At 40.9% G+C, this 26,985-nt stretch overlaps 1 protein-coding gene across 2 annotated transcripts; it reads right to left on the bottom strand.

Annotated features, from left to right (window-relative positions):
• Nucleotides 1-1,645: 1,645 nt before the first annotated feature.
• LOC127970329 (kelch domain-containing protein 3) lies at nucleotides 1,646-22,111 on the bottom strand. Of its 2 annotated transcripts, none has more exons than XM_052572841.1 (11): nucleotides 22,007-22,111; nucleotides 13,149-13,362; nucleotides 11,065-11,241; nucleotides 8,799-8,914; nucleotides 8,647-8,718; nucleotides 7,887-8,100; nucleotides 7,340-7,426; nucleotides 6,304-6,412; nucleotides 3,731-3,804; nucleotides 2,946-3,024; nucleotides 1,646-2,739 (listed from the first exon to the last, which is right to left on the bottom strand). In XM_052572841.1, the coding sequence occupies exons 2-11, from the start codon at nucleotides 13,300-13,302 to the stop codon at nucleotides 2,673-2,675; spliced, it is 1,149 nt and encodes a 382-aa protein (XP_052428801.1). In that variant the 5' UTR covers nucleotides 13,303-13,362; nucleotides 22,007-22,111; the 3' UTR covers nucleotides 1,646-2,672. The 2 variants fall into 2 exon arrangements, with proteins under 2 accessions (XP_052428801.1, XP_052428802.1); XM_052572842.1 differs by having other exon boundaries at nucleotides 13,149-13,395; nucleotides 22,007-22,049.
• Between the last annotated feature and the right edge of the window lie 4,874 nt (nucleotides 22,112-26,985).

The following is a 26,985-nucleotide window of genomic DNA, read 5'->3' as shown; positions in this document are numbered from 1 at the left end:
AAAAAAAGTGCACTTCCATAATATAGTTAAATTGCTGTATTTTTGCACACAAATTTTGTACTTGTGTTTTAGTTCATATTCATGGTGTCCCAAAATAGCACACTTAGATGATATATGTGTATCTTAAGCACTAAAAATAGTTTTTAGTATATTAAGTACAAAATTAGTGTGTGAGAATAGAGCACTGTAAGTACAGTATGGAAGTGTACTGTTTTCACCCGGGGATGCTGCCGGACACTGGTCACTAGTGTGGGTCAAGGCCTTGAGTGGCAGGGCTGATGGTCAAAGTGTGTGAGCGGCGTACACACAGGGAGTGGCTCCATCGGGCCCCGGCCCCGGCTGCAGTCTGTGAGGATGCAGTCAATGACAGTCTGCTCCAGCAGAGGGCCCCGGGGCCGGATCGGGTCCTGTCCTGCTGTAGGTGTCGAAGCTGCTGGCCAGTGTCCCGATCTCTGCCCGCTCCGCCTCGCTGTACAGCAAGGGTCCCTCAGCAGGGAAAAAAAGAGGCCTGAGTCAATTATAGAGTTTAAAGTAGTGAAGGAATTTAGGAGAGAAAAATACTGTGAAATTCCATGCATACAAATGGCAAGAAATCTGAAAGCATAACAACTGAACGTCTATGAAACATCAGTCAATATATATTTATATATGTATTTATTTTTAAATGTCACATATATTTTATTTATCACTGTGATTAAACAAAGGAAATGAAATAGTATTGTGTTTATTACTGGGGTGGACCCCGTCTGGCTCCATCACTGATGCTCGAGATCTTCATCATCACTGCACAGAACACACTTCTGATCGCTCACTAACCGAGGAGCAGAAGCGCTGAACATGAGACCTGACATCAGGGTTAGAGGTCAGAGGTCAGCAGAACCCATCACAGTGGTTTGTGTTTGAGCAGAGCAGCGCTGGAGGTCAAAGCTCTGTTTGTGTCTGGAGGAGAGAGCGGTGATGTCCAGTCATGAGATGTGAACACGAGCCCGACAGCTGTGTCTCGTCCCGCCGCAGATCCTCCAGCACTTCACCTTCAGCTTCACAACCTTTGCTCAGTAGAAGCCCACTGAGGTCACGTCCACCGAGGGATCCGCCGAATCCATCACGCTTCATTGGTGAAGATGCTGCTGGAGCCTCCAGAGCTCAAGAGACGTGGAGAATATATTCAGCTTCAATCATACATCTCTATTTTAAAATGACCCTCATGACTAGTTTCGGGCTCTTGGGTCACATGATCTCATCCAACCACAGCATAAACCCGATAATGCATTAAAACACACAACCAAGTTCAGATTTAACAAGAAATGTTTGAATATTATTAATCATTTAGATTTTGTTTACTATTATTAGTGAAGATGAATAGAATGCATTGTACATAATGAGCATCTGTGTAATACACTAAAGTATCAGATTAATATTGCATAAAAGCTAAACTAATTAATAAAGATTAATAAAGAAATGTTTCATTCTGGAGAATTAAAAGTTCATTTAAAAATATTTTTTATTTAATCACATCTTCTCAAAACTGTGTTTAAATTGGTGGCGTCACAGAAAAACAATTCTCAATGTGCTCTTTATATCACACACACACACACACACACACACGTTCCAACACTTCACACTGCACAGTTAAGCAGACAATAAGCAAAATTATCATCAGTTTTATTGTTTAGGAAATTCAAGATCCCACTAAAAACCCGTTTATAACGTAACTCGTGGAAAAAGATTCATCCACCAGCCAGGAATCACACTTGAGGCTCAGAGATGTTTCCTAACGTTCCTTCACACATCGAGAGCCGAACATGATTAAAACAAAGACTCTGAATCCAGCATTTACACTAGAGAAGTAAATGGCCAATCAGAACTGAAAGAATAGTTTGTTCCTCTCGTAGCTTGTGTCTGTTAGCTCATGAAAGCAGCATGGAGATTACATGACGTCTGTGAGAGCTTCACCTGGAGATTTGGCACCATCAGAATCAATAACCTCTCAACTTCAATATTCTGCAGAACAGGAAAGATTCAGATGAAACAGAAAGAGGTGTTAAGAAACAGCAGCAATGGATCTGATGTTTAAGACGTGTCTGGAAAGCCCGACTGTGAAAGAGGTGAATCTGGAGAAAGTGGCCCAGAAACAGCAGAGGATTTGATGGGTGTTGATTCTTCTGTGAGTAAATGAGAAAACATTCAAACCTTTTCAGAAAACTTTTCAACATCATTTGCTTCTCCCAGCTCTGTGAGATCTAAGACCGTCTGTCAGCGATCGCAGTATGACAGAACGCACGCATGCAGAAGATTATTTCTGTTTCTATTGGTTGTGGAGTCAGGTTTATTGTCAGAAGCACTGAGGAACAGAAAACCAGTCCAGTCTTCTCTGAAGATCATCTCTGCGGGCGATGTGTAAAAGCACATGTGGAACCACAACCAAAGTCTTGTATTTAAACCCGACGGAGCGATCTGAACACAAGCAGAGCAATTACAGATTACAGGATAAATGATCTTCATCTCACTCCAAAACTTCATTAAAACACAGGAACACTGATGAATAACTGGACTGATTTAAGATTGAGACGATCTGTTTCTCCTCGGCAGCAATCGTGTTCAGAATCTGCAGTCTGGATCCGAACGGGTGGAAGTGGATCATCTGTGGAGCGGGAGTCTGTCAGGTTCAGCTGTCAGCCGTGAGAGGAGAAGATGGGCCGACTGATGTTACTGTTAGTGGTCATAGCGGTCAGCTCCCACCTGAAGAACACACACACACACACACACACACACTCATCAGAGCAACAGACCACGGAGAACACACAGCAGGAGCCGTCACAGAGTGTGTCTGTCTGTCTGTGTGTGTGTGTGTGTGTCTGTGTGTGTGTGTGTGTGTGTGTGTGTGTGTGTGTGTGTGTGTGTCTGTCTGTGTGTGTGTGTGTGTGTGTGGAAGCTCTGACTCTCACCTGATGTCATGAGGGAGGCCCGACTGCTCCAGACTGTACTGAATAACTGCTAGTTTGCATAAAGTCTTCAGATTAGGACCTAACACAGAAGCACACACACAGAGTGGTCACTGCTAGCTACAGATCATGAGAGTGCGCTTCAGTGTGTCAGGAGCGGATGAGTCCTGCGCTGCGTCTTCAGACAGAGAGAGGATCCACCGCATCACCGACCGACATTACAACATCATTACCGTGAAACACACAGTCTGACAGAGTTAGGCACATGCTGGACGAACAGATGAAGAGTAGAGCTGTGCACAGCATCAAACGATACGGACGAGTGTGTGAATGCTGAAGCACTGCGTGTAAACCTCATAACTACTGTAATAAACTATTAAGTTCTTAAAGTTAGGGTTAGGTTAACCCTTTACCATAGATTAGACATGATTTTTTATTATACATCAATTAAACTGAATAAAACCATTAAAACAGAATCAACAAAGTTTCAGAAAAATAAAAAGTATTTCAAAAGTTCCACATTTTTGTTTCATGTTTAATAAATTGTTGTAAACTGTGTAAGTTTCATAATTCCAAATGAGTACATGCTTTTTGATTACTAAAATGTAATTTAACCGTTAAAATGGAGACCAGAAAAATATTGAACAAAATTTGGGAAAAAATTAAGCATTTTTATTTTAGCTTCTGTAATGTAAGGGCCACATGATGTGAACTCTTCAGCTAATGAGTAAAAGCACTCGTTATGATAATGAGGCCGTGACATCACACTGAGAGGCGGTCAGACTCACTGAAGTCCAGGATGTACAGGTCCGAGTGGTCCATGAGGTTAAACTCGTCTCCCATCCCCTGCTCCGGACACGGACTGAAACACAAGATAACTCCATGATGACGACTCATTTATTTCTATATTCTCAGTTCTATTGTTTTCGAGAACAGAGCAGTATGAGCTGCTGATTGAGCTGAACTCATTCCCTGACAGATGTTGGTTAGGAACTCATCATGCGCTATGACTTCCTGTGGAGTGGCTCATCTGCGGAGCACAGGCACATTAAGACCTAACCCTAACGCCTCACTGGTAGAAAACATCACTGCAGAACTAAAGAGCCAATAACCTCACTGAGTGCCAAATAAGACCCTATAGCGTGATCATGAGATTGAATCTGTATCAGAGTCTCAGGTCTGGATCTCAGACAGCAGTTAATAATGTCTGAGAAATGCTAATGGAGTCTGGGTTAAATATAGACACAAGAAACAAGCTGATATCTGCCGGTGTGAGAACAACAATCAGCACAAATTATCAGAGAAAAGCCCTTATCTCTCTGCTGTAAACAAGGGAACTGAGAAAACTACAGATGTTTGGGTTAAGAAATTACTTACAAGCCAAAGTTATAGTTCATCCAGACAATCTAAAAAATACTTTAGAGCCCTGCTTGTAATCGTGCTTCAAGGGGATGTGTGTGTCATCTGCATACAGACGAAAAGAGACCCTATGTGTGTTAAAAATAGATCCTAGAGGAAGCATATAAAGGGAAAACAGTACTGGACCAAGAATCGAGCCCTGGGGAACACCAGACTTTAAATAGGTTTCAGATGAAGATTGGTTTCCAATACTAACAACATACCATCTATTAATGAGATATTCCTGGATTAAACACTCAAAATAGGAGTGAGATCCGGATTAAGCACAGCGGCCGATTGATGGACAGCTAAACGTCAGTCACACATTCATTATGGAGAATTATAATACAGGCGTTTCATCACACTTGAGATTCACAGAGACTCACGGGGAGCAATGGAGACAATCTCAACGTGACAGATAGCTCAGAATCGATGGATCACTTTGGGATCCTCTTTCACATGTTGCTGAGATGCGTAAGAGCGTCTGCAGATCGTCTTAAGTGCGTTTCGCTAGCCAGCGACGAATTAAGCTGAAATCTGTACGACTGACTAGAGCCATGTAAAAACACACACCACAGGAGGCACACACACGCACAAGGAAACACTCCTTATTAGTTTTGTGATAAAAGACCAGATCTCTGAGTAACCAATCAAAAGAGAGATGTCAGAGAAAATGGTTTCTGACTGAAACACACTCATGAAGCGGAAGGATTCAGTTCTTTTATCACGGCTACTTTCATCTTAAAGCACAGGCTTGTTTCGCCTGCATTCTATAGAGGATCTGTCCTTTCTGAACACTTTCATTCACACAATAACATCAAGCTCTTCTCCCACACGCCACACACGCACAGCTTTACATAAGACCAGCATCAGAGCATTCATCAGCCAAGGTCGCGTTACCATGAAAGACAGACATGAACTTGAAGAGCCGCTGATCCGCATCTGATGTGGCTTAAGACATCATAGAGGAAGTGACATCATGACTGGATAATAAAGCCAGAATGCCATGAAAGCAGAGTGCCGCAGTGAGACAAGCGCACAAACAACGCTCAAATAAATCCTCAATCACAAACAGAACAGAACAGAGGTGTCTCAAGCTGTTTTCCCAGCATGCCAATCTGTCACGCTCCTGTTTACATCCGGCGCCCGTCCCAAATCTCTGGACTAGCAGCGCACAGACGAGTGGCGGAAGCGGCACGACGAGTTCTGAAAGGATTTTATAAACCTGGAGAAGTGCTGTGAAGTGTAAAATAAAAACAAAGTAGACATACAAATTTACAAGTACAGAATTAAACAAGAACTACTTAAAAAGCCAAGCTAAACCGATAAGTCTTCAGCAGAGACCTAAAGACCTCCAGTGATGGAGCTTGTCGAATATAAAGAGGGAGATTGTGCCACAGTTTAGGGTCTGCTACTGAGAAAGCACAATCACCTTTTGACTTCTGTCTGGACCGAGGAGTAACTAGCAACAGTTTGATTCGACGATCTTAAAGACCTAACTGAAATGTAGGGCTCTATAAGATTGAAAATATAGTTTGGAGACAAATTATGTAAAGCTTTAAAAACAACCAGTAAAATCTTGAAATCAATCCTAAACTTGACTTGTAACCAGTGAAGAGAGCGCAGCACCGAAGCGATGTCTAGCTGCAGACGTGACAGTCGTCTGAGTCTGATCCCTGAGTTAATCTGTTTATCAAAGCGAAGCCATGAATCAATAATGACCCCAAGTTTTCTCACACTGTCACATTGTTTTTCTAGAATTTTGACTTTTTATCCTGCGTCTCTATATTCAGACTGATCTGCAGCTCAGCACCAGAAGTCTGTGCATCACCTGTGCGTCACCTGTGCGTCACCTGTGCGTCACCTGTGCGTCACCTGTGCGTCACCTGTGCGTCACCTGTGCGTCACCTGTGCGTCACCTGTGCGTCACCTGTGCGTCACCTGTGCATGTTTGTTTCCTCACCTGGTTCCTCCGAAGAGGATGATGCGATCTCCCACCATGCAGCAGCACTGTCTGCGTCTGGGACACGGGCCTTTGCCCTTGGGCTCCACCTTCTTCCAGGAGAACGCCTCTGAACACAAGAACACAGACGTCAGAGCTGGAAGATGAACAGCATCAGCATCTGCTCAAACTGCTGAATGAACTCAAACACACAGACTCTGATCAGGACATTACTATCATTAAAGCTGCAAGCAGCGATGAAAGGCCCTCGCACCGGTGGCTCCTGGGAAACAGTGAACAGTGGGCAAAATGCATTTAAAGTGGCAAACATAGCAGGAATATGTCCAAGTCATTCAAATGTGCCAAACTTCCTGCTGCCAGCTGGGGGCGCTGTGATTATAACTGAATGAATGGCATGTAGATGTCTTCAGACCAGGACTCTTATTAAACATGTGAAGTTTGGGGCAGATCAGACATTTCTTGCCTGAGTTCCAGCAACCTCCTGTTTCATGGCGAAACAAAGTTTGTCAGACCGCCAGGGTCACGCCCTTTGATGAAAACTCTACAGCTTCACTGTTTAATGTCACTAAGGCCTTATGCTAAACCTCACCAAATTAGATGTGTAGGTGGAGGTCGTCAAAGAACGAGGCTTGGAAATGGCAAAAACTGCACAAAAATCATACAAGAAATTCAAAATAACTGACTTCCTGTTGGGTTTTGGATTTTGTACCAAGAGACTTTTTGGTAGGTAATGGTGTGTTACACGTGTGTACCCATTTTCCTACATGTATGTTAAACGTAGCTGGAGGCGCCCTCCGTTGAATGTGTACAGGTGGCGCTACTGAGCCGTTCTGCCGCTTCTGAAACCCACATCAGATGCACGTTTCTGACGTGTGTGTGCTACGTTTCATGAGTTTTGGAACATCCATGTTTTGGATGTTTAGGACCTCAAACACAAATCATTTAGGAGAAGAAGACAGCATCGGTGCTCGGGTCTTAATTGACTGAAATGAGACAAACGTACGAGTAATGAACAGCTGAGACTGAACAGAGTCACCTGGATTGAACTTCCAGAGGTCATTGAAGTGTCGGTCCAGACGAGCATTATAACCTCCGAATATATACAACTCTCCATTATAGGCAACTTCAGAGAGAAACAGAGAGGAAATCAGAGATAAACAACACATATACACAGTTTCGTGTGTGTGTGTGTGTGTGTGTGTGAGTGTGTCTATGTGTGTGTATCTCTGTCTGTCTGTGTGTGTGTGTGTGTGTGTGTGTGTGTGTGTGTGTGTGTCTGTGTGTGAGAGAGTGTGTTTGTGTATGTGTGTGTATCTCTGTCAGTCTATCTCTGTGTGTGTGTATCTCTGACTGTCTGTCTGTCTGTGTGTGTGTGTATCTCTGTCTGTCTGTCTGTGTGTGTGTGTGTGTGTGTGTGTGTGAGTGTGCGTGTGTGTGTGTGTGTGAGTGTGCGTGTGTGTGTGTGTGTGTGTGTGTGTGTTTGAGAGTGCGTGTGTGTGTGTGTGAGTGTGCGTGTGTGTGTGCGTGTGTGTGTGCGTGTGTGTGTGTGTGCGTGTGTGTGTGTGTGTGTGTGTGTTGCTCACAGGCAGAATGGCTCCGGCGTCCCTCGGGCAGCAGCTGTGTAGACGGTGTGTTTAACCAGCAGTTGGTCTCCGTGTCAAAGATCTTGATTTTATTGCAGTAGATCTCGTTGTTGGAGTGGAAAGGACCGAATCGATCCGCTCTTCCTCCAAACACAAACATCTTGGTGCCGATGATAGTAGCAGAGTGGAAGTCTCTCCATCGAGCCGCAGTGCCCTGAGAGACCAACACACACACCTCAGATACACACACTGATGCGGCACTGAACACACACACACACTCTCTCTCACACACACTGCTGTCTGCTGTCATTACAGTGAAGGAGAATCACAGTCCACTATATGCTGCTCTACAGACACAGATCAGGGCCTGAAGAAACTCTATGATGCCATCTAGTGACAGAAGACCACACACACACACACACACACACACACACACACACCAGCTGCGTCTCAATACACAGATCCCTTCTTAAACAGTGAATTATACGACCATCTAATATCCCTCATCTGAGCTAAAACCTCAGGTAATGCCTGGTCAGCAGTGAAGTTATGTGATTGGAAGTGAAAGAAATCTAAATGTATATTTATTCACCAAAACACACAGAAAACGGCTCTGCTGCAGCTGGCAAAAACACAATTTTAAGATGTTTTTGCATTTTTGTATTTGTTTGCATAAGGCAGACCTTATATCCCATGATGCTCTGCTGCAGCACAGTGATGATGTCATGATGCATCTGTCTGATAAGAGACTCACACTCACCCGGGTGCTCACTAGTGACCAGCACATGCTGCTGGTGTCCAGCTTGTGAATCTCGTTGGAGAAGCAGTCGGCCTGAGAACACACACACAGTCAGACTCTTCATCACACACTCGTTAGCTGATTATAATCACTCCATCGCCACAGCTACACACCAGCTGCTCGTATCCTCCGAAGATGTACATGGCCTTCCCCAGAACACAGGCCGAGTGTCCATCTCTGGCTCCTGGGACTGACCCGGAGATCTTAGGAGTGAACCAGCGGTGCTGACCTGAGGACACACACACACACACACACACACACACACACACACACACACACACACACACACACACACACACAGAGACACACACACAGACACACACACACAGAGACACACACAGAGACACACACACACAGACACACACACACAGAGACACACACACACACACAGAGACACACACACACACATGTCTGGTCAGCTATCCTTGTGGGGACTCTCCATAGGTGTAATGGTTTTTATACTGTACAGACTGTATTTTCTATGGCCCTTCACCAACCCTACCCCTAACCCTAACCCTCACAGGAAACTTTCTGCATTTTTAGATTTTCAAGAAACTTCATTGTGTGTAATTTATTACCTTGTTTACCCGTGGGGACCTCAATTTAGATCAAAATCATGTTTGTGGTGAGAAGAATAAACTGAACATGGTTCACTTCATGAGGTCAGCTTTAGGGTGCTTTCACATCTCTAGTTCGGTTCATTTGGTCCGAACCAAGGGCAAATAATTATACATTTTAGCATTTTTCAGCTTTTATGGTTCCTTTTCACACCACACTGATTGCTTTGGTTCGAACCAAACGAAACGAACCAAAATGCAGTCACATGACAACATCCACATCACTCATTGGCCATGACGTATTTCCTAACTGCTCTTCGATTGGTCAGAATTTACATGCGGGAAAATTCCAGCATAAGAGAAAAAGCCAGCAAACAACACTGAGACAACACAACTATGGAGAGACGACTGCGCCGGCTGGTTTTGTCCCTGGCCATAATCTATTGTCTGTATACACCACAATATGCAGAAAATACATTTCTATAATAAAGCGCGGATGCGGAATCGCTCGTAACTTCAAGCGGAGGTGTGCATTACTTCTCCTTAACTCTGACATGCTCAGATGACCATTTCTATGAGGCTCCACACCTCCTCACTACTCCAAGGTTGTCCACGAGCTGATGCTAAAGTGCAAACTGTCAACAAACACTTCCTCATCCCATAATGCACAGCGCAGCTGACTACGGCAGCTGGTTTAGTCCAAAAATGGTCAGTACTTTTTGCAGTTGGGTCTGTTCGAGGTCGGATCACGTTCTCACCACAAACGAACCGCACCAGAGTTCGCTTTCAAGCAGGTCTCAGTACGCTTGTTTGGACCGCTTTTGGTGCGCACCCGAGTGTGATCGCTGCTTTCACACCTGCCCAAACCAACCGCACCAAAGGGGGAAACGAACTCTGGTACGATTCAACCGAACTAAATGAGGCAGGTGTAAAGCCCCCTTAGTGTCCTGGAATTAATCATAAAAAAGATATATGCAACAAAACACTGATTATGTCCAAATATCAAAACATTCAATAAATAAATGTTTTAGAGATATAGTGGGGACCAAACTGATCTGAACACTAGTATTATCAGCAGCTAAACTGGTCTGAAGTCAGTTATTTCCATCTTTTGTTGTAGTGTGTCAGTAGGGAATCTCAGTTAACTGTAATAATGCAGTGAGATGTTTGATCTGATCCTCATCAGTCTGTGTGAGTCACATGAAGAAACAGAACACACTGAGACAGACTCCATCCAGAAGAACTGTGTCTCCGAGACGCTTCGAGAAACAACTATTGGAAAATCTGGAAACTGAGGGATCAAAAAAATCTAAATATTGAGAAAATCATCTTTAAAGTTGTTCAAATGAAGTTCTTAGCAATGCATATTACTAATCAAGCATTAAATGTTTATATATTTATGATATATTTATATACCGGTGCTACTGATGATTGGTTTTGTACTGCAGGGTCACATATTATCACCAAATCTTACAATTAGGCCCAGTATTTTTATCAACCTTTTTTCTGTCAGTCACAGGTTTTGAGATTATTTTTTAAGCTGATGCTCCTCAGTTATTGAGTAAAAAAAAGCATTTGGCAATGTTCACTCAAACTGTGGAGCATCAGCTTAAAAAATAATCACAAAACCTGTGGTGACTGACCAAAAACAAGCTGATAAAAGACTGAATGTAAGATCTAGTGATAATATAGCATAATAAGGGATTCACAAGCATTTTTAAAATGCAGGCCATGTTTGGCTGGGTCAGGTGAAGGATTTCCCGCACACAAGGCTTAAAACATGAAGGTAAACCTGAGGGCATTCGTTCTGTCAGACACCTACAGACATCGAAGGCGTACAGGACGTTACAGGCGCCCTCGGTGTCGTTCCTCCCGCCCCAGATCAGCACCGTCTCGTCCACCAGCACGGCCGTGTGTCCGTAACGCATGTAGGGCACTTCCCGAGCGTGTTCCCGTCCTCCGGTCCGCACCGGCGGCAGCTTCGTCCAGCGCAGAGACACTGAGAGAACACACACACACACACACATTCATTCAACAGACGCTTTCATCCAAACAGACTTACACTGCATTAAAGTCTGATCTCTAGTATATCTAATAAATTTATTCTAAAAAACTGGAAAAAGGAACATCCTCCAACAATTGAATTATTTTAAAAATTTCATGAACAACACAACTGCATATAGAATATTTAACATACAGTTTGAAAAACAGAACCCATTTTTTGGACCTGATATGAACCCTTTGACTCATGCCTGTATAACTTAATATCCATTCATATGAATATATTTTCATGTTTGTATACTCTGATGTAGAGCTGCACGATTAATCGTTAAAAGATCGCGATCTCGATTCAGACACCCTCTCGATCTCATTTCTAAAAGACAACGATTCCCCGAGTCTGTTAAACCTTTGACAAAGTCTTACCGGATCATTCAAATCCGTGCGCGCACTGCGCTGACACAGAGAGAGCTCTTACCATGTTTGGTTAAGAAACATCTTCACAAACACTCTTTTCAACTACACAGTATTATATCTGTCTTACAGTCATTTATATTATCACAGAAATACTGGGATAAAGTTTATAGTTTAAATATAAACATTGATGTCTATATGGCAGCGATCAAAATATAACAAATCCCCTTTTGAAAGTACTGCGCTTTAAATAACGTTTGTGTCGATTGCATTGTTTCACCAATAGGTGGCGACAAGTGTCTTAATTTATTTGTCAATGAATTAATTTTTCATTCAAGAGAATCGTTCAAAAACGCTGATTCATCCAGAAAGGAAACAAGTGTAGTAGGTTTATGAGTGAGTCGTTGAATCAGTGATCTAAACAACTTTTTCATCATTCTAATATTAAAAAAACTGGGGTTTTAAATATATTATATATACTCTACCAGTCAAAAGTTTTTGAACCATAAGATGTGTAATGTTTTTTTAAAGTCTCTTCTGCTCACCAAACTATATTTATCTGATCCAAAGTACAGCAAAAACAGTAAAGTTTTGAAATATTTTTACCATTTAAAATAACTGCTTTCACTTGAATGTATTTTAAAATGTAATTTATTTCTGTGGTGTGCAGTTGTATTTTCACCATCATTACTTCTTCAGTGTCACATGATCTTCAGAAATCATTCTAATATGCTGTTTTGCCGTTCAAAAAAACATTATTATTATTATTATTATTATTATTATTATTATGTTGAAAACAGATGAGTAGATTTTTTTCAGGTTTCTTTGATAGAAAGTTCAGAAGAACAATAATTGTGTGTAATAGAAATATTTTGTTATAAATGTCTTTGTCACACTTGATCAATTTAAAGAATCCTTGCAAAATAAAATAATTAATTTATATACTTGTGATAATGATAATGTTAATAGTAATAATAATAATAAAGAATCGTAGGAGAATCGTGATCTCTATATGAGATCAAAAAAATCGTGATTCTCAATTTATCCAGAATCGTGCAGCCCTACTCTGATGCTATGTAATGTAGAATTAAAAAATTGTTTTTATATTGTAAACTGAGAAATATATAAAAAAAAACTGTTATATTGTATTTGGATAAAAAAAATTTGCAACTACGTTTCAACATGATAATACCGTATAAAGTGATAAAAGCATTAGCAATTAATCAGAACATGAAAAGTTGATAATGTCATCAAACTAGTTATGGCACATTCAACCTAATACAGTATAATCCAGAAAACTAACATTAGAAACAGCTGATATTGTTTTTCTTTCATTCGTTTATATATTAATCTGTGTGTATATCCTCCATAAAGCAGATGATTTTCATCTGAATTTGACTGTTGTGTGGAGCTCGTTTGAATCGGAGCATCAGTTCACCTCACATTTACATGCAGGTTTGCAGCAGCTGGTTAAGGGCGGTTAAGCAAACTAACCCGTGTTGAAGACGTGCACATCGATCTGTCTCAGAGTCTCGTAGTCTTCTCCAGAGCAGTATCCTCCGAAGGAATAGACCTTGTGTCCGACTGCCACCGCCGCATGGTTGACCCTCCGCGGGCCGCCCTCCAGGTGCACCGTCCAGCGTAACATCCCACGCTCGGCCACGGCTGACCGCTGCACTAAACCATCACGCCTGAGCAGACATCACAGCTGAGGAGGAGGAGCAGCTGTTAGAGACAAACACTGACACACAGAGAGAACGACCAATCAGAGAGAACTACTGACACACAAGACAGAGAATGACCAATCAGAGAGAACTACTGACACACAAGAGAGAGAATGACCAATCAGAGAGAACTACTGACACACAGAGAGAGGGAATGACCAATCAGAGAGAACTACTGAGAAAGAGAGACAGAAAATCCAATCAAACAGAACTACTGACACACAGAGACGGAACGACCAATCAGAGAGAACTACTGACACACAGAGAGGGAATGACCAATCAGAGAGAACTACTGACAAAGAGAGACAGAAAATCCAATCAAAGAGAACTACTGACACACAGAGAGAGAGAACGACCAATCAGAGAGAACTACTGACACACAGAGAGAGGTAATAACCAATCAGAGAGAACTACTGACAAAGAGAGACAGAAAATCCAATCAAAGAGAACTACTGACACACAGAGAGAGAGAACGACCAATCAGAGAGAACTACTGACACACAGAGAGAGGTAATAACCAATCAGAGAGAACTACTGACAAAGAGAGACAGAAAATCCAAGCAAAGAGAACTACTGACACACAGAGAGAGGGAATGACCAATCGGAGAGAACTACTGACACACAGAGAGAGGTAATAACCAATCAGAGAGAACTACTGACAAAGAGAGACAGAAAATCCAATCAGAGAGAACTACTGACACACAGAGACGGAACGACCAATCAGAGAGAACTACTGACACACAGAGAGAGGGAATGACCAATCAGAGAGAACTACTGACAAAGAGAGACAGAAAATTTAATCAGAGAGAACTACTGACACAAAAGAGAGAGAACGACCAATCCGAGATAACTACTGACACAAAAGAGAGGTAATAACCAATCAGAGAGAACTACTGACACAGAGACGGAACGACCAATCTGAGAGAACTACTGACACACAGAGAGGGAACGATCAATCAGAGAGAACTACTGACACAGAGACGGAACGACCAATCAGAGAGAACTACTGACACACAGAGAGGGAACGACCAATCAGAGAGAACTACTGACACACAGAGAGAGAACGACCAATCAGAGAGAACTACTGACACACAGAGAGGGAACGACCAATCAGAGAGAACTACCGACACACAGAGAGGGAACGACCAATCAGAGAGAACTACTGACACACAGAGAGGGAACGACCAATCAGAGAGAACTACCGACACACAGAGAGGGAACGACCAATCAGAGAGAACTACTGACACACAGAGAGGGAACGACCAATCAGAGAGAACTACTGACACACAGAGAGAGAACGACCAATCAGAGAGAACTACTGACACACAAGAGAGGGTACGACCAATCAGAGAGAACTACTGACACACAGAGAGGGAACGACCAATCAGAGAGAACTACCGACACACAGAGAGGGAATGACCAATCAGAGAGAACTACTGACACACAGAGAGGGAACGACCAATCAGAGAGAACTACTGACACACAGAGAGAGGTAATAACCAATCAGAGAGAACTACTGACAAAGAGAGACAGAAAATCCAATCAGAGAGAACTACTGACACACAGAGACGGAACGACCAATCAGAGAGAACTACTGACACACAGAGAGAGGGAATGACCAATCAGAGAGAACTACTGACACAGAGAGACAGAACATCCAATCAGAGAGAACTACTGACACAGAAAGACAGAACGACCAATCAGAGAGAACTACTGACACAAAAGAGAGGGAATGACCAATCAGAGAGAACTACTGATACAGAGAGAGAGAACAACCAATCGGAGATAACTACTGACACAAAAGAGAGGTAATAACCAATCAGAGAGAACTACTGACACAGAGAGACAGAACATCCAATCAGAGAGAACTACTGACACAGAAAGACAGAACGACCAATCAGAGAGAACTACTGACACAAAAGAGAGGGAATGACCAATCAGAGAGAACTACTGACACACAGAGAGAGGGAACGACCAATCAGAGAGAACTACTGACACACAAAGAGTGAACAACCAATCAGAGAGAACTACTGACACAAAAGAGAGGTAATAACCAATCAGAGAGAACTACTGACACAGAGAGACAGAACATCCAATCAGAGAGAACTACTGACACACAAGAGAGGGTACGACCAATCAGAGAGAACTACTGACACACAGAGACGGAACGACCAATCAGGGAGAACCACTGACACACAGTGAGAGAACGACCAATCAGAGAGAACTACTGACACACAGAGAGGGAATGACCAATCAGAGAGAACTACTGACACAGAGAGACAGAACATCGAATCAGAGAGAACTACTGACACACAGAGACGGAACGACCAATCAAGGAGAACTACTGACACACAGAGAGACAGAACGACCAATCAGAGAGAACTACTAACACACAGAGAGGGAATGACCAATCAGAGAAAACTACTGACACACAGAGAGAGAACGACCAATCAAAGAGAACTACTGACACAGAGAGAGGGAACGACCAATCAGAGAGAACTACTGACACACAGAGAGGGAACGACCAATCAGAGAGAACTACTGACACGCAAACAGAAACTTGATGTCATGAATAATTGTTTTTTAGATCATTGTAATATTTAATGTAAATCTTCCAATTATATGTGGAGCTTCTTCATTGTCTGTTACATATTCTCATATTATTTCTCTTTTCACGAAATCAGAGTTTTTACAGGCCTATATTGCCACACCTGCTCCCCTCTGAGAATCCAGTAGAATTCAATTCAACTTTCAACTCTGTCTGCTCTTACATCATGGAATGTATTGCTCTATATAAAACAAAAGAAAAAAGAACCAATGTCCACCCGTATTTGAATGAACACACTAGAGCCCTATGACAGGAATGTAGAAGAGCAAGAAAGAAAGTGGAGCAAAGACAAACTGCATATTTCCCTACAAATGCTGAGGAAGAGTCTGATCAAATATATCAAAAAGCTGTAAAGTACTATAAAGCAAGTTATTTTGCCAATATCATTGCTAATATTTCTTAATGGGAAGGGAATTATTAATTGTTATAATTAGACATCTATGCCTTGAAATGAACCCTGACTCCCTTGTTAACAATTTGCACTTTATTCACAAAAATCTTTGTCGAATGAATGGAACCAGAGCTAGTATTCTGACGTCTGCCATTACTTCAGGTGAAACAGATGCAACAGAACTTTGTTCTCATCAGTTTAAAACAGAGTCGCTTTCTGAAGTTCATGACGTTACTTTTCATTTAAAGTGTTCATTCATTAATAGAAGTCTCTACAATAGTTTAGTTATATTTCAATTTCACAAAGAAACATGCAGCAGTAGTCAAATAAAAGGACACCATCTCATTTACTGTAATTACTTCTATCTCATTTTGTAAAAACATGAGAAATCAAAAAGTGAAATCAAATTTGTGATTTAAATCGAATGAAACTGATGTTCTGATCTGATGATTTGAGCTGTTTGTGTGCAGAAGTTGTGTTGACAGCTAGCTAATCGAGCTAACAGCACTTGACAGGAGATTTATTCGTTGTTTTGATATTTCATATAATTAAAATCATAGAGTCTTACTGAATAAATAATGTACAGTTATGTGTATCCAGAATGAAAGCAGGCACAATTTTAGTTTGTTTTAATTTCGTTCACACATAAAGAGAACGACCAATCAGAGAGAACTACTGACACAAAAGAGAGGTAATAACCAATCAGAGAGAACTACTGACACAGAGAGACAGAACATCCAATCAGAGAGAACTACTGACACACAGAGACGGAACGACCAATCAGGGAGAACTACTGACACACAGAGAGGTAATAACCAATCAGAGAGAACTACTGACACACAGAGACGGAACGACCAATCAGGGAGAACTACTGACACAAAGAGAGAGAACGACCAATCAGAGAGAACTACTGACACACAGAGAGGGAATGACCAATCAGAGAGAACTACTGACACAGAGAGACAGAACATCCAATCAGAGAGAACTACTGACACACAGAGAGGGAACGACCAATCAGGGAGAACTACTGACACAGAGAGACAGAACATCCAATCAGAGAGAACTACTGACACACAGAGAGGGAATGACCAATCAGAGAGAACTACTGACACAGAGAGACAGAACATCCAATCAGAGAGAACTACTGACACACAGAGAGAGGTAATAACCAATCAGAGAGAACTACTGACACACAGAGACGGAACGACCAATCAAGGAGAACTACTGACACACAGAGAGACAGAACGACCAATCAGAGAGAACTACTGACACACAGAGAGGGAATGACCAATCAGAGAGAACTACTGACACACAGAGAGGGAACGACCAATCAGAGAGAACTACTGACACACAGAGAGAACGACCAATCAAAGAGAACTACTGACACAGAGAGACAGAACATCCAATCAGAGAGAACTACTGACACACAGAGAGGGAATGACCAATCAGAGAGAACTACTGACACAGAGAGACAGAACATCCAATCAGAGAGAACTACTGACACACAGAGAGGGAATGACCAATCAGAGAGAACTACTGACACAGAGAGACAGAACATCCAATCAGAGAGAACTACTGACACACAGAGAGGGAATGACCAGTCAGAGAGAACTACTGACACAGAGAGACAGAACATCCAATCAGAGAGAACTACTGACACACAGAGAGGGAATGACCAGTCAGACAGAACTACTGACACAGAGAGACAGAACATCCAATCAGAGAGAACTACTGACACACAGAGAGAGGTAATAACCAATCAGAGAGAACTACTGACACACAGAGACGGAACGACCAATCAAGGAGAACTACTGACACACACAGAGACAGAACGACCAATCAGAGAGAACTACTGACACACAGAGAGAGAACGACCAATCAAAGAGAACTACTGACACACAGAGAGAGGGAATGACCAATCAGAGAGAACTACTGACACAGAGAGACAGAACATCCAATCAGAGAGAACTACTGACACACAGAGAGGGAATGACCAATCAGAGAGAACTACTGACACAGAGAGACAGAACATCCAATCAGAGAGAACTACTGACACACAGAGAGAGGTAATAACCAATCAGAGAGAACTACTGACACACAGAGACGGAACGACCAATCAAGGAGAACTACTGACACACACAGAGACAGAACGACCAATCAGAGAGAACTACTGACACACAGAGAGAGAACGACCAATCAAAGAGAACTACTGACACACAGAGAGAGGGAATGACCAATCAGAGAGAACTACTGACACAGAGAGACAGAACATCCAATCAGAGAGAACTACTGACACACAGAGAGGGAATGACCAATCAGAGAGAACTACTGACACAGAGAGACAGAACATCCAATCAGAGAGAACTACTGACACACAGAGAGGGAATGACCAGTCAGAGAGAACTACTGACACAGAGAGACAGAACATCCAATCAGAGAGAACTACTGACACACAGAGAGGGAATGACCAGTCAGACAGAACTACTGACACAGAGAGACAGAACATCCAATCAGAGAGAACTACTGACACACAGAGAGAGGTAATAACCAATCAGAGAGAACTACTGACACACAGAGACGGAACGACCAATCAAGGAGAACTACTGACACACACAGAGACAGAACGACCAATCAGAGAGAACTACTGACACACAGAGAGGGAACGACCAATCAGAGAGAACTACTGACACACAGAGAGGGAACGACCAATCAGAGAGAACTACTGACACACAAGAGAGGGAACGACCAATCAGAGAGAACTACTGACACACAGAGAGGGAACCACCAATCAGAGAGAACTACTGACACACAGAGAGAGGGAACGACCAATCAAAGAGAACTACTGACACAGAGAGAGGGAACGACCAATCAGGGAGAACTACTGACACAAAGAGAGAGAACGACCAATCAGAGAGAACTACTGACACACAGAGAGGGAACGACCAATCAGAGAGAACTACTGACACGCAAACAGAAACTTGATGTCATGAATAATTGTTTTTTAGATCATTGTAATATTTAATGTAAATCTTCCAATTATATGTGGAGCTTCTTCATTGTCTGTTACATATTCTCATATTATTTCTCTTTTCACGAAATCAGAGTTTTTACAGGCCTATATTGCCACACCTGCTCCCCTCTGAGAATCCAGTAGAATTCAATTAAACTTTCAACTCTGTCTGCTCTTACATCATGGAATGTATTGCTCTATATAAAACAAAAGAAAAAAGAACCAATGTCCACCCGTATTTGAATGAACACACTAGAGCCCTATGACAGGAATGTAGAAGAGCAAGAAAGAAAGTGGAGCAAAGACAAACTGCATATTTCCCTACAAATGCTGAGGAAGAGTCTGATCAAATATATCAAAAAGCTGTAAAGTACTATAAAGCAAGTTATTTTGCCAATATCATTGCTAATATTTCTTAATGGTAAGGGAATTATTAATTTTTATAATTAGACATCTATGCCTTGAAATGAACCCTGACTCCCTTGTTAACAATTTGCACTTTATTCACAAAAATCTTTGTCGAATGAATGGAACCAGAGCTAGTATTCTGACGTCTGCCATTACTTCAGGTGAAACAGATGCAACAGAACTTTGTTCTCATCAGTTTAAAACAGAGTCGCTTTCTGAAGTTCATGACGTTACTTTTCATTTAAAGTGTTCATTCATTAATAGAAGTCTCTACAATAGTTTAGTTATATTTCAATTTCACAAAGAAACATGCAGCAGTAGTCAAATAAAAGGACACCATCTCATTTACTGTAATTACTTCTATCTCATTTTGTAAAAACATGAGAAATCAAAAAGTGAAATCAAATTTGTGATTTAAATCGAATCGTGAGTTGAGTGAATCATTACATCCCTCACCGACACAGAGAACTACTGACACAATAGAATGAACTCTGACTTGACTTTAATGTCCTTCTAGCTCAAACTTTTCTATTTTCTACTTGTGCTCAAATCAGCGTGTCATGCATTTATTCATTAGTTCCTGATCAGCCAGTTTAAGTTATGATTATGGTGTTCGATGTTAGATTGTCTGGCTAAAATACTATAATAATAAAATAATAAAAGTCTATAATCCATAATAACACATCCTCCAGTGAGAAAGTGCATCTGCTGTTGTCTCTCACAGATTAGTTTAGATCTGTTTAAACGCTGCTTGATCTGTGCAGATTTCTCTCCTGATTCAGACCAGAACACTGTTTCACTGGAGGAAGTGTTATTATGGATTATAGACTCTATGTGTTTGAGTTAAAATCATCTTAATGCTGGATGTGTTTCAGGTTTTGTCTTCTCCAGATGTTCACTGATGGACTGGAGTGCTGTGGATTATTGTGATGTTTTTATCAGACTCTCATTCTGACGGCACCCATTCACTGCAGAGCATCCACTGATGAGACACTGATGCAGTGCTACATTTCTACAAACCTGATGAAGACACACACTCATCCTGATCTCAGATGGACCGAGGATGAACACATTTCCAGCTCATGTTAACAGAGGCCTGATGTATGTGTGTGTGTGTGTGTGTGTGTGTGTGTGTGTGTGTGTGTGTGTGTGTGTGTGTGTGTGTGTGTGAGGAACAGAGGATCACAAACACAATGTGCGTCTCGTCTATCAGAGTTTGAGCAGCTCTGCAGAGTATAAATATATAATCATATCTCTAGAGGCACATGCCAGAATATATTTAGAGAAACACAACAGTCTATCATCAGCTTCTCGAATGACACACGGCTGCGTCTCGAAACACAGCGAGCTGCCAACACGAGAAGCATCAGGATGAAGGAACCTTCTGAGAACATGACCATCAGCTCCACAACTGCTGCCTATGTAGGGGCCGACTAACTAGGGTTGGGACACATCCAGAGAACGACCTTTGACCTTTAAATGACAGGTTAAATATAGAGACATGGCCAATCACTGCAGGTTAAAACAATGATATTTGATTTCATGAAGGGTTAACAGAGCTAACTCTCTTTACTGCAGAATCTCAACAGCTTTGATGTGATCTATAAAACAGACTAATCACAGTCTGCTTCTCTCTCACACACACACACACACACACACACACACGTCTGCTTTAAATCAAGAAATGTATTTTTGTTAAGACATTAGAAATCATGGCAGAACAAACTAAAATTGTGCCTGCTTTCATTCTGGATACACATAACTGTACATTATTTATTCATTTATTCAGTAAGACTCTATGATTTTAATTATATAAAATATCAAAACAACGAATAAATCTCCTGTCAAGTGCTGTTAGCTCGATTAGCTAGCTGTCAACACAACTTCTGTACACAAACAGCTCAAAGCATCAGATCAAAACATCAGTTTCACTACAACTGCTCTGCTATTGTGACATGAAATCAAAACGTGACATTCGTAGGAAAGATAATAATTAATCTGTCCGTGATCGAGGGTCATTATTAGCCTGTCCAGCTAACCGAGCTAAAGCAGATAAAACCCTTCAGCAGCGCAAACGAAGCGATTAAAACACGGATATATAACGATACAGATCAGCTTCGAGCTGAAGGCGTGTAAATAAAGCCATTAGACAGGAATGTGAATGTTTAATGTTAATAAAAACTAATGATATTGAACAGAGTCTCCTCTTACCTTCCGAGTGCTAATGATCAAAATAATGAACCCGCGCTGCGCCCTCTGCTGGAGCAACACTGTCTTTACACACACACACACACACACACACACACACAAACATACACACACACACACACACACACACACACAAACACACACACACACACACTGACACACACATACACGCTCACAAATAGATAAAACGCACTTACACAAAGACACACACAAACACACATTAAATTTGTCACAACATGACGGTAAAATGTGACAGTAAATACATACAAATAGCAGCATGGTTTAAATCAATCAATAACAAAAAAGTAACCAGTTATTAACATTTCTGTTCATCTCTAAAACGTTTTCAGTTATTATTTTACTGGCTGTGCGTGGAATAAGTGTTTTTAAACAATAGATGAGCACATAATATTAATTGCAGACCAAAAGAAAGATTGGAAAGACAAGCCAAACATAACACAGTGCAAATTAGAAATAATAATTAATTATTCGGCGCTGACAGCCTCGTGATCAATTCTTATCCGACTTCCTGTCAGCTCCGATCTGTCCTTCATAATACAGGCGAAAATGCCCAAAATTATTATTTTTTTTTAATTAAAAAAAAAAAAGACATAACTGATCAAATTATAAATAATTATTAAGACTCTGTCTCAAGCTCATGTACAGGCTAGCAATATTAAAAATACAAAAATACAAAATTCTAGACATAACAGCATATGCACAAAAACACAAAACAAACAATAAAACATTGAATATATAATTGCTGTTGTTGACGTTATTCAAAAATAAAAATATGTTCTAATATTTCTAAAATACTGTTCAACAAGTTTTTTATGAACATCCAGACAGCTGATAATTTATATATTTTTCAGACAGCTGTTGTCAGCATAGACATATAAATACCTAGACGCCTCATTGGCCGCTTTGAGCCGTTGCCGCGATACGTCATCGCGTCCGCCATGTTCGTGAGGGCAAGACTGCCTTAAAACAAATGAAAGTAAACGGGTGAGCTGCGGTTTTACTGAATAAAAACACGATAACATTCACATTTATCAACCGATTTCAGAGGTTTGTGATCTAAGTGCAGTTAAAAAAACTTTGCCTCCAGTTTTTTAGTTAGGTTTGGAAAATTATTAATTGAAAGCTCACATTTATCTCACTTGTTTCGTTGGTTTAAATCTGTTAATTTAGTATAACTGTGACATATTCATGTAATGTAATTGGAATGTACATTACATGATATGTAGTTGTTTTATTGCTTTCTCTGTGTTCAATCCCAACATTTCTCTTTCTTTTTTTCTCTCTTTCTTGTGTCTCAGGTCAGAAGCAGGGTTGGGGAGTAACGGAATACATGTAACGGCGTTACGTAATCAGGATACAAAAATCCAGTAACTGTAATCCGTTACAATTACGTCAAAAAACGTAGTAATCAGATTATAGTTACATTTTGAAAAAAGGGGGAATACTTTCAGGATTACAATGGTTTCATTGAAAACTAAATAAATCAGTATTTTGGCATAATAACACTATATTAAGCGCAGCTTGATTAACGACTCACGAGTCACGTGTGCCACCCGCTGGAGCATGCGCAAATAACAGCTGTCTACAATCTCCTCAGACGCAGATTGAATCACTGCTGCAAGAACGCGTTCATTTCATGGAAATTCCGCTGCTATTTTGTTTAAAAAGAAGAAATTGCAAACAACGTTGAACAGTGCAAACTGTGCCTTCCAGCAAAGAAAACACTTTCTTCAGCGAAGGATTCGACAGCCAACCTAAAGAAGCATTTGTACTTTTAAAAATTAGTTTTATATTTGCAAAGATACAAAAATATATATTTGTATTCTCTATTTTCCTTTTGAAGAAACATTTTCCATTATCAAAAAAATTCAGAAAAAACACAAAACAGTCGTTTATTTTTCCATGTATGTTAACCAGTGTTGGGCAGTAGGCTAACGTGTTATTAGTAATTGGTTGACAGTAACTAATACTGTACGCATTACTTTTTAAATAAATTAACTCCGTTACCGTATATGGTGCATTGTCCGTAAACACAAAGATGCACTGTGGGCTCTTTCCGTTTATTCAAGTAACGGGATCGCGAATCATTTGAGTCAGATCGGGAGTTCGGAGCGGGTTCGCGAATCATTTAAATCATTTCAGGAGTTTAAAGCGGGTTTGCGAATCAATTGAGTCGGTTTGGGAGTTCGGAGCGGGTTCACGAAACATTTGAGTCATTTTGGAAGTTTGGAGCAGGTTAGCGAATTATTTGAGTCAGTTTAGGGATCGCGAATCATTTTAGTAAATTTGGGAGTTCGGAGCGAATTCGCGGATCATTTGAATCAGTCGAGAGTTCGGAGCAGGTTCGCCAATCATTTGAGTCAATTCGGGAGTTCATAGCGTGTTCGCGTTGCAGGCGCTGTACCACACAGTGATGCAGCTCGACAGGATGCTCTCGATGGTGCCTCTGTAGAAGGTGTACATGATGGGGGGCGGGGCTCTGGCTCTCCTCAGTTTGTGGAGGAAGTAGAGACGCTGCTGTGATTTCTTGGCCAGTGCTGCAGTGTTTTCAGTCCAGGAGAGGTCCTCTGTGATGTGCACACCCAGGAACTTGGTGCTGCTCACTCTCTCCACAGTCACACTGCTGATGGTCAGAGGAACGTGCTGAGTGTGTGCTCTCCTGAAGTCTAACCAATCTCCTTCATCTTCTCCACATTCAGAGAGAGATTGTTGTCACTGCAGCACCCGGACAGGCGGCTCACCTCGCTCCTGTAGTAATATATGTATGTATGTATGTTTCTTGAAATTGATTCTGAATAATTCAGATTGCTTTCATTTCTTTATTTCAAAATGTTCTGTGTTATGTTGTCCATTGTTGATCGTTTTCATACTTAAGCTGTGAAAGGAACATTTTTAAGGGCTCAACACAACAGCTTTTATGATGTAGAAGCCACTTTAGTTTACATCGTATAGATTTTAAAATATTGCTTATTACTTATAAAGCCCTGAATGGTTTAGCACCTCAGTATTTGAATGAGCTCTTTTTACATTATACTCCTCTACGTCCGCTACGTTCTCAAAACTCAGGCAATTTGATAATATCTAGAATATCAAAATCAACTGCGGGCGGCAGATCCTTTTCCTGTTTGGCTCCTAAACTCTGGAATAACCTACCTAACATTGTTCGGGAGGCAGACACACTCTTGCAGTTTAAATCTAGATTAAAGACCCATCTCTTTAACCTGGCATACACATAACACGTATCCAGACCAGATGGTGGATCAGCACCTAGAAAGGACCTCTACATCCCTGAAAGACAACGGAGACCAGGACAACTAGAGCCCGGATACAGATCCCCTGTAAAGACCTTGTCTCAGAGGAGCACCAGGACAAGACCACAGGAAACAGATGATTCTTCTGCACAATCTGACTTTGCTGCAGTCTGGAATTGAACTACTGGTTTCGTCTGGTCAGAGGAGAACTGACCCCAACTGAGCCTGGTTTCTCCCAAGGTTTTTTTCTCCATTCTGTCACCGATGGAGTTTCGGTTCCTTGCCGCTGTCGCCTCTGGCTTGCTTAGTTGGGGTCACTTCATCTACAGCGATATCATTGACTTGATTGCAAATAAATGCACAGACACTATTTAAACTGAACAGAGATGACATCACTGAATTCAATGATGAACTGCCTTTAACTATCATTCTGCATTATTGAGACACTGTTTTCCAAATGAATGTTGTTCAGTGCTTTGATGCAATGTATTTTGTTTAAAGCGCTATATAAAAAAAGGTTATTCAGGTGTTTTGTTATTTATTTCAGAAATCCTTGTGATATACAATATTCAGTTTGTGCTGGTCTGACTTAATCAAAATAGTGTTTAAAATTTACCTTCTGTTTTACTTTGTGTTTGTATAGACCATAACGCATAAAAGCGCATTAATGGGAACATTAAAGAAAGTTCTTTAAAAAAGTAACTAAAAAGTTACTTTTAACAGTAATGCATTACTTTTTTGGTGTAAGTAATCAACTAAGTAATTGAGTTACTTTTTTAATTAAGTAACTAGTAACTGTAACTAGTTACTATTTCTTAGTAACTAGCACAACACTGATGTTGTCATAACGTTCACCTTGGACCCTGAAAATGTTTCTTTTTTGAGACCCCAGGAGCCCAAATTCAGACCCAGAACAATAAAACCCACAGGAGAGGTGGGAGTTCAAAGGAGGAATCTTTATATTACCAAACTGCAGGGAGAGGAAGAGTAGATATAAGTCATGATCTGCAAGATTAACCACAATCTGAGGCTTCGGAGCGGATTTGCAAAGCATTTGATTCTATCATGTAGGCTACTAGATCAAGTTTTAATAAAGTTAGTAATCACACAGTCCATAGCATCAGTAACTGTATAATTTAGTAAGGGAAAATTAAAACAAAATAGGATGAGTTTCCATTTTTATTTTATTCATGTAGCAATGGTCATCTTAACCTCTGTGCAGTGTTCAGGGTATTTCAGGACCCCAAATTAAATTCTAATTCATCTAAATGACATGACACTTAAAGACTTTACAGAAATTGGGATGTCTGATTGTATATTAGTGTAATAAAATCCCTCAGAATGCTCATATAGTGCTTTTGTTTAAAATTGTAATTTTAAATGTTTTCCAGTAAATGGCAGAAATCTTTCACTTAAGTACGGCAAATTTTTCATTTGACCATGTATGAAAGCAAGAAATGTAGATATACTTTAAAGTTAACTACATATTTATTTTGTATAAGCATTTCATATAAACATGTAATACTTTTTTTTTTTTTTTTTTACAAATTTAACATTTAAACAAATTCCATATCAACTCTATAGTAAAAACATTAAAGGAAGTGATGTTACAATTCATGATTGTCTTTTAATCTCGCCTCTTAAAGCACTTTCTTTCTTTTATCATTGCAAATATCAGTATTCAACATTTTGGGATTAAAACATCAAAAC

Source organism: Carassius gibelio, chromosome B13, assembly GCF_023724105.1.
Source record: "Carassius gibelio isolate Cgi1373 ecotype wild population from Czech Republic chromosome B13, carGib1.2-hapl.c, whole genome shotgun sequence".
NCBI classification, from domain to species: domain Eukaryota; kingdom Metazoa; phylum Chordata; class Actinopteri; order Cypriniformes; family Cyprinidae; genus Carassius; species Carassius gibelio.
Note: the sequence above shows the minus strand (reverse complement) of the source record. Positions and strands in the feature narration are given on the sequence as shown.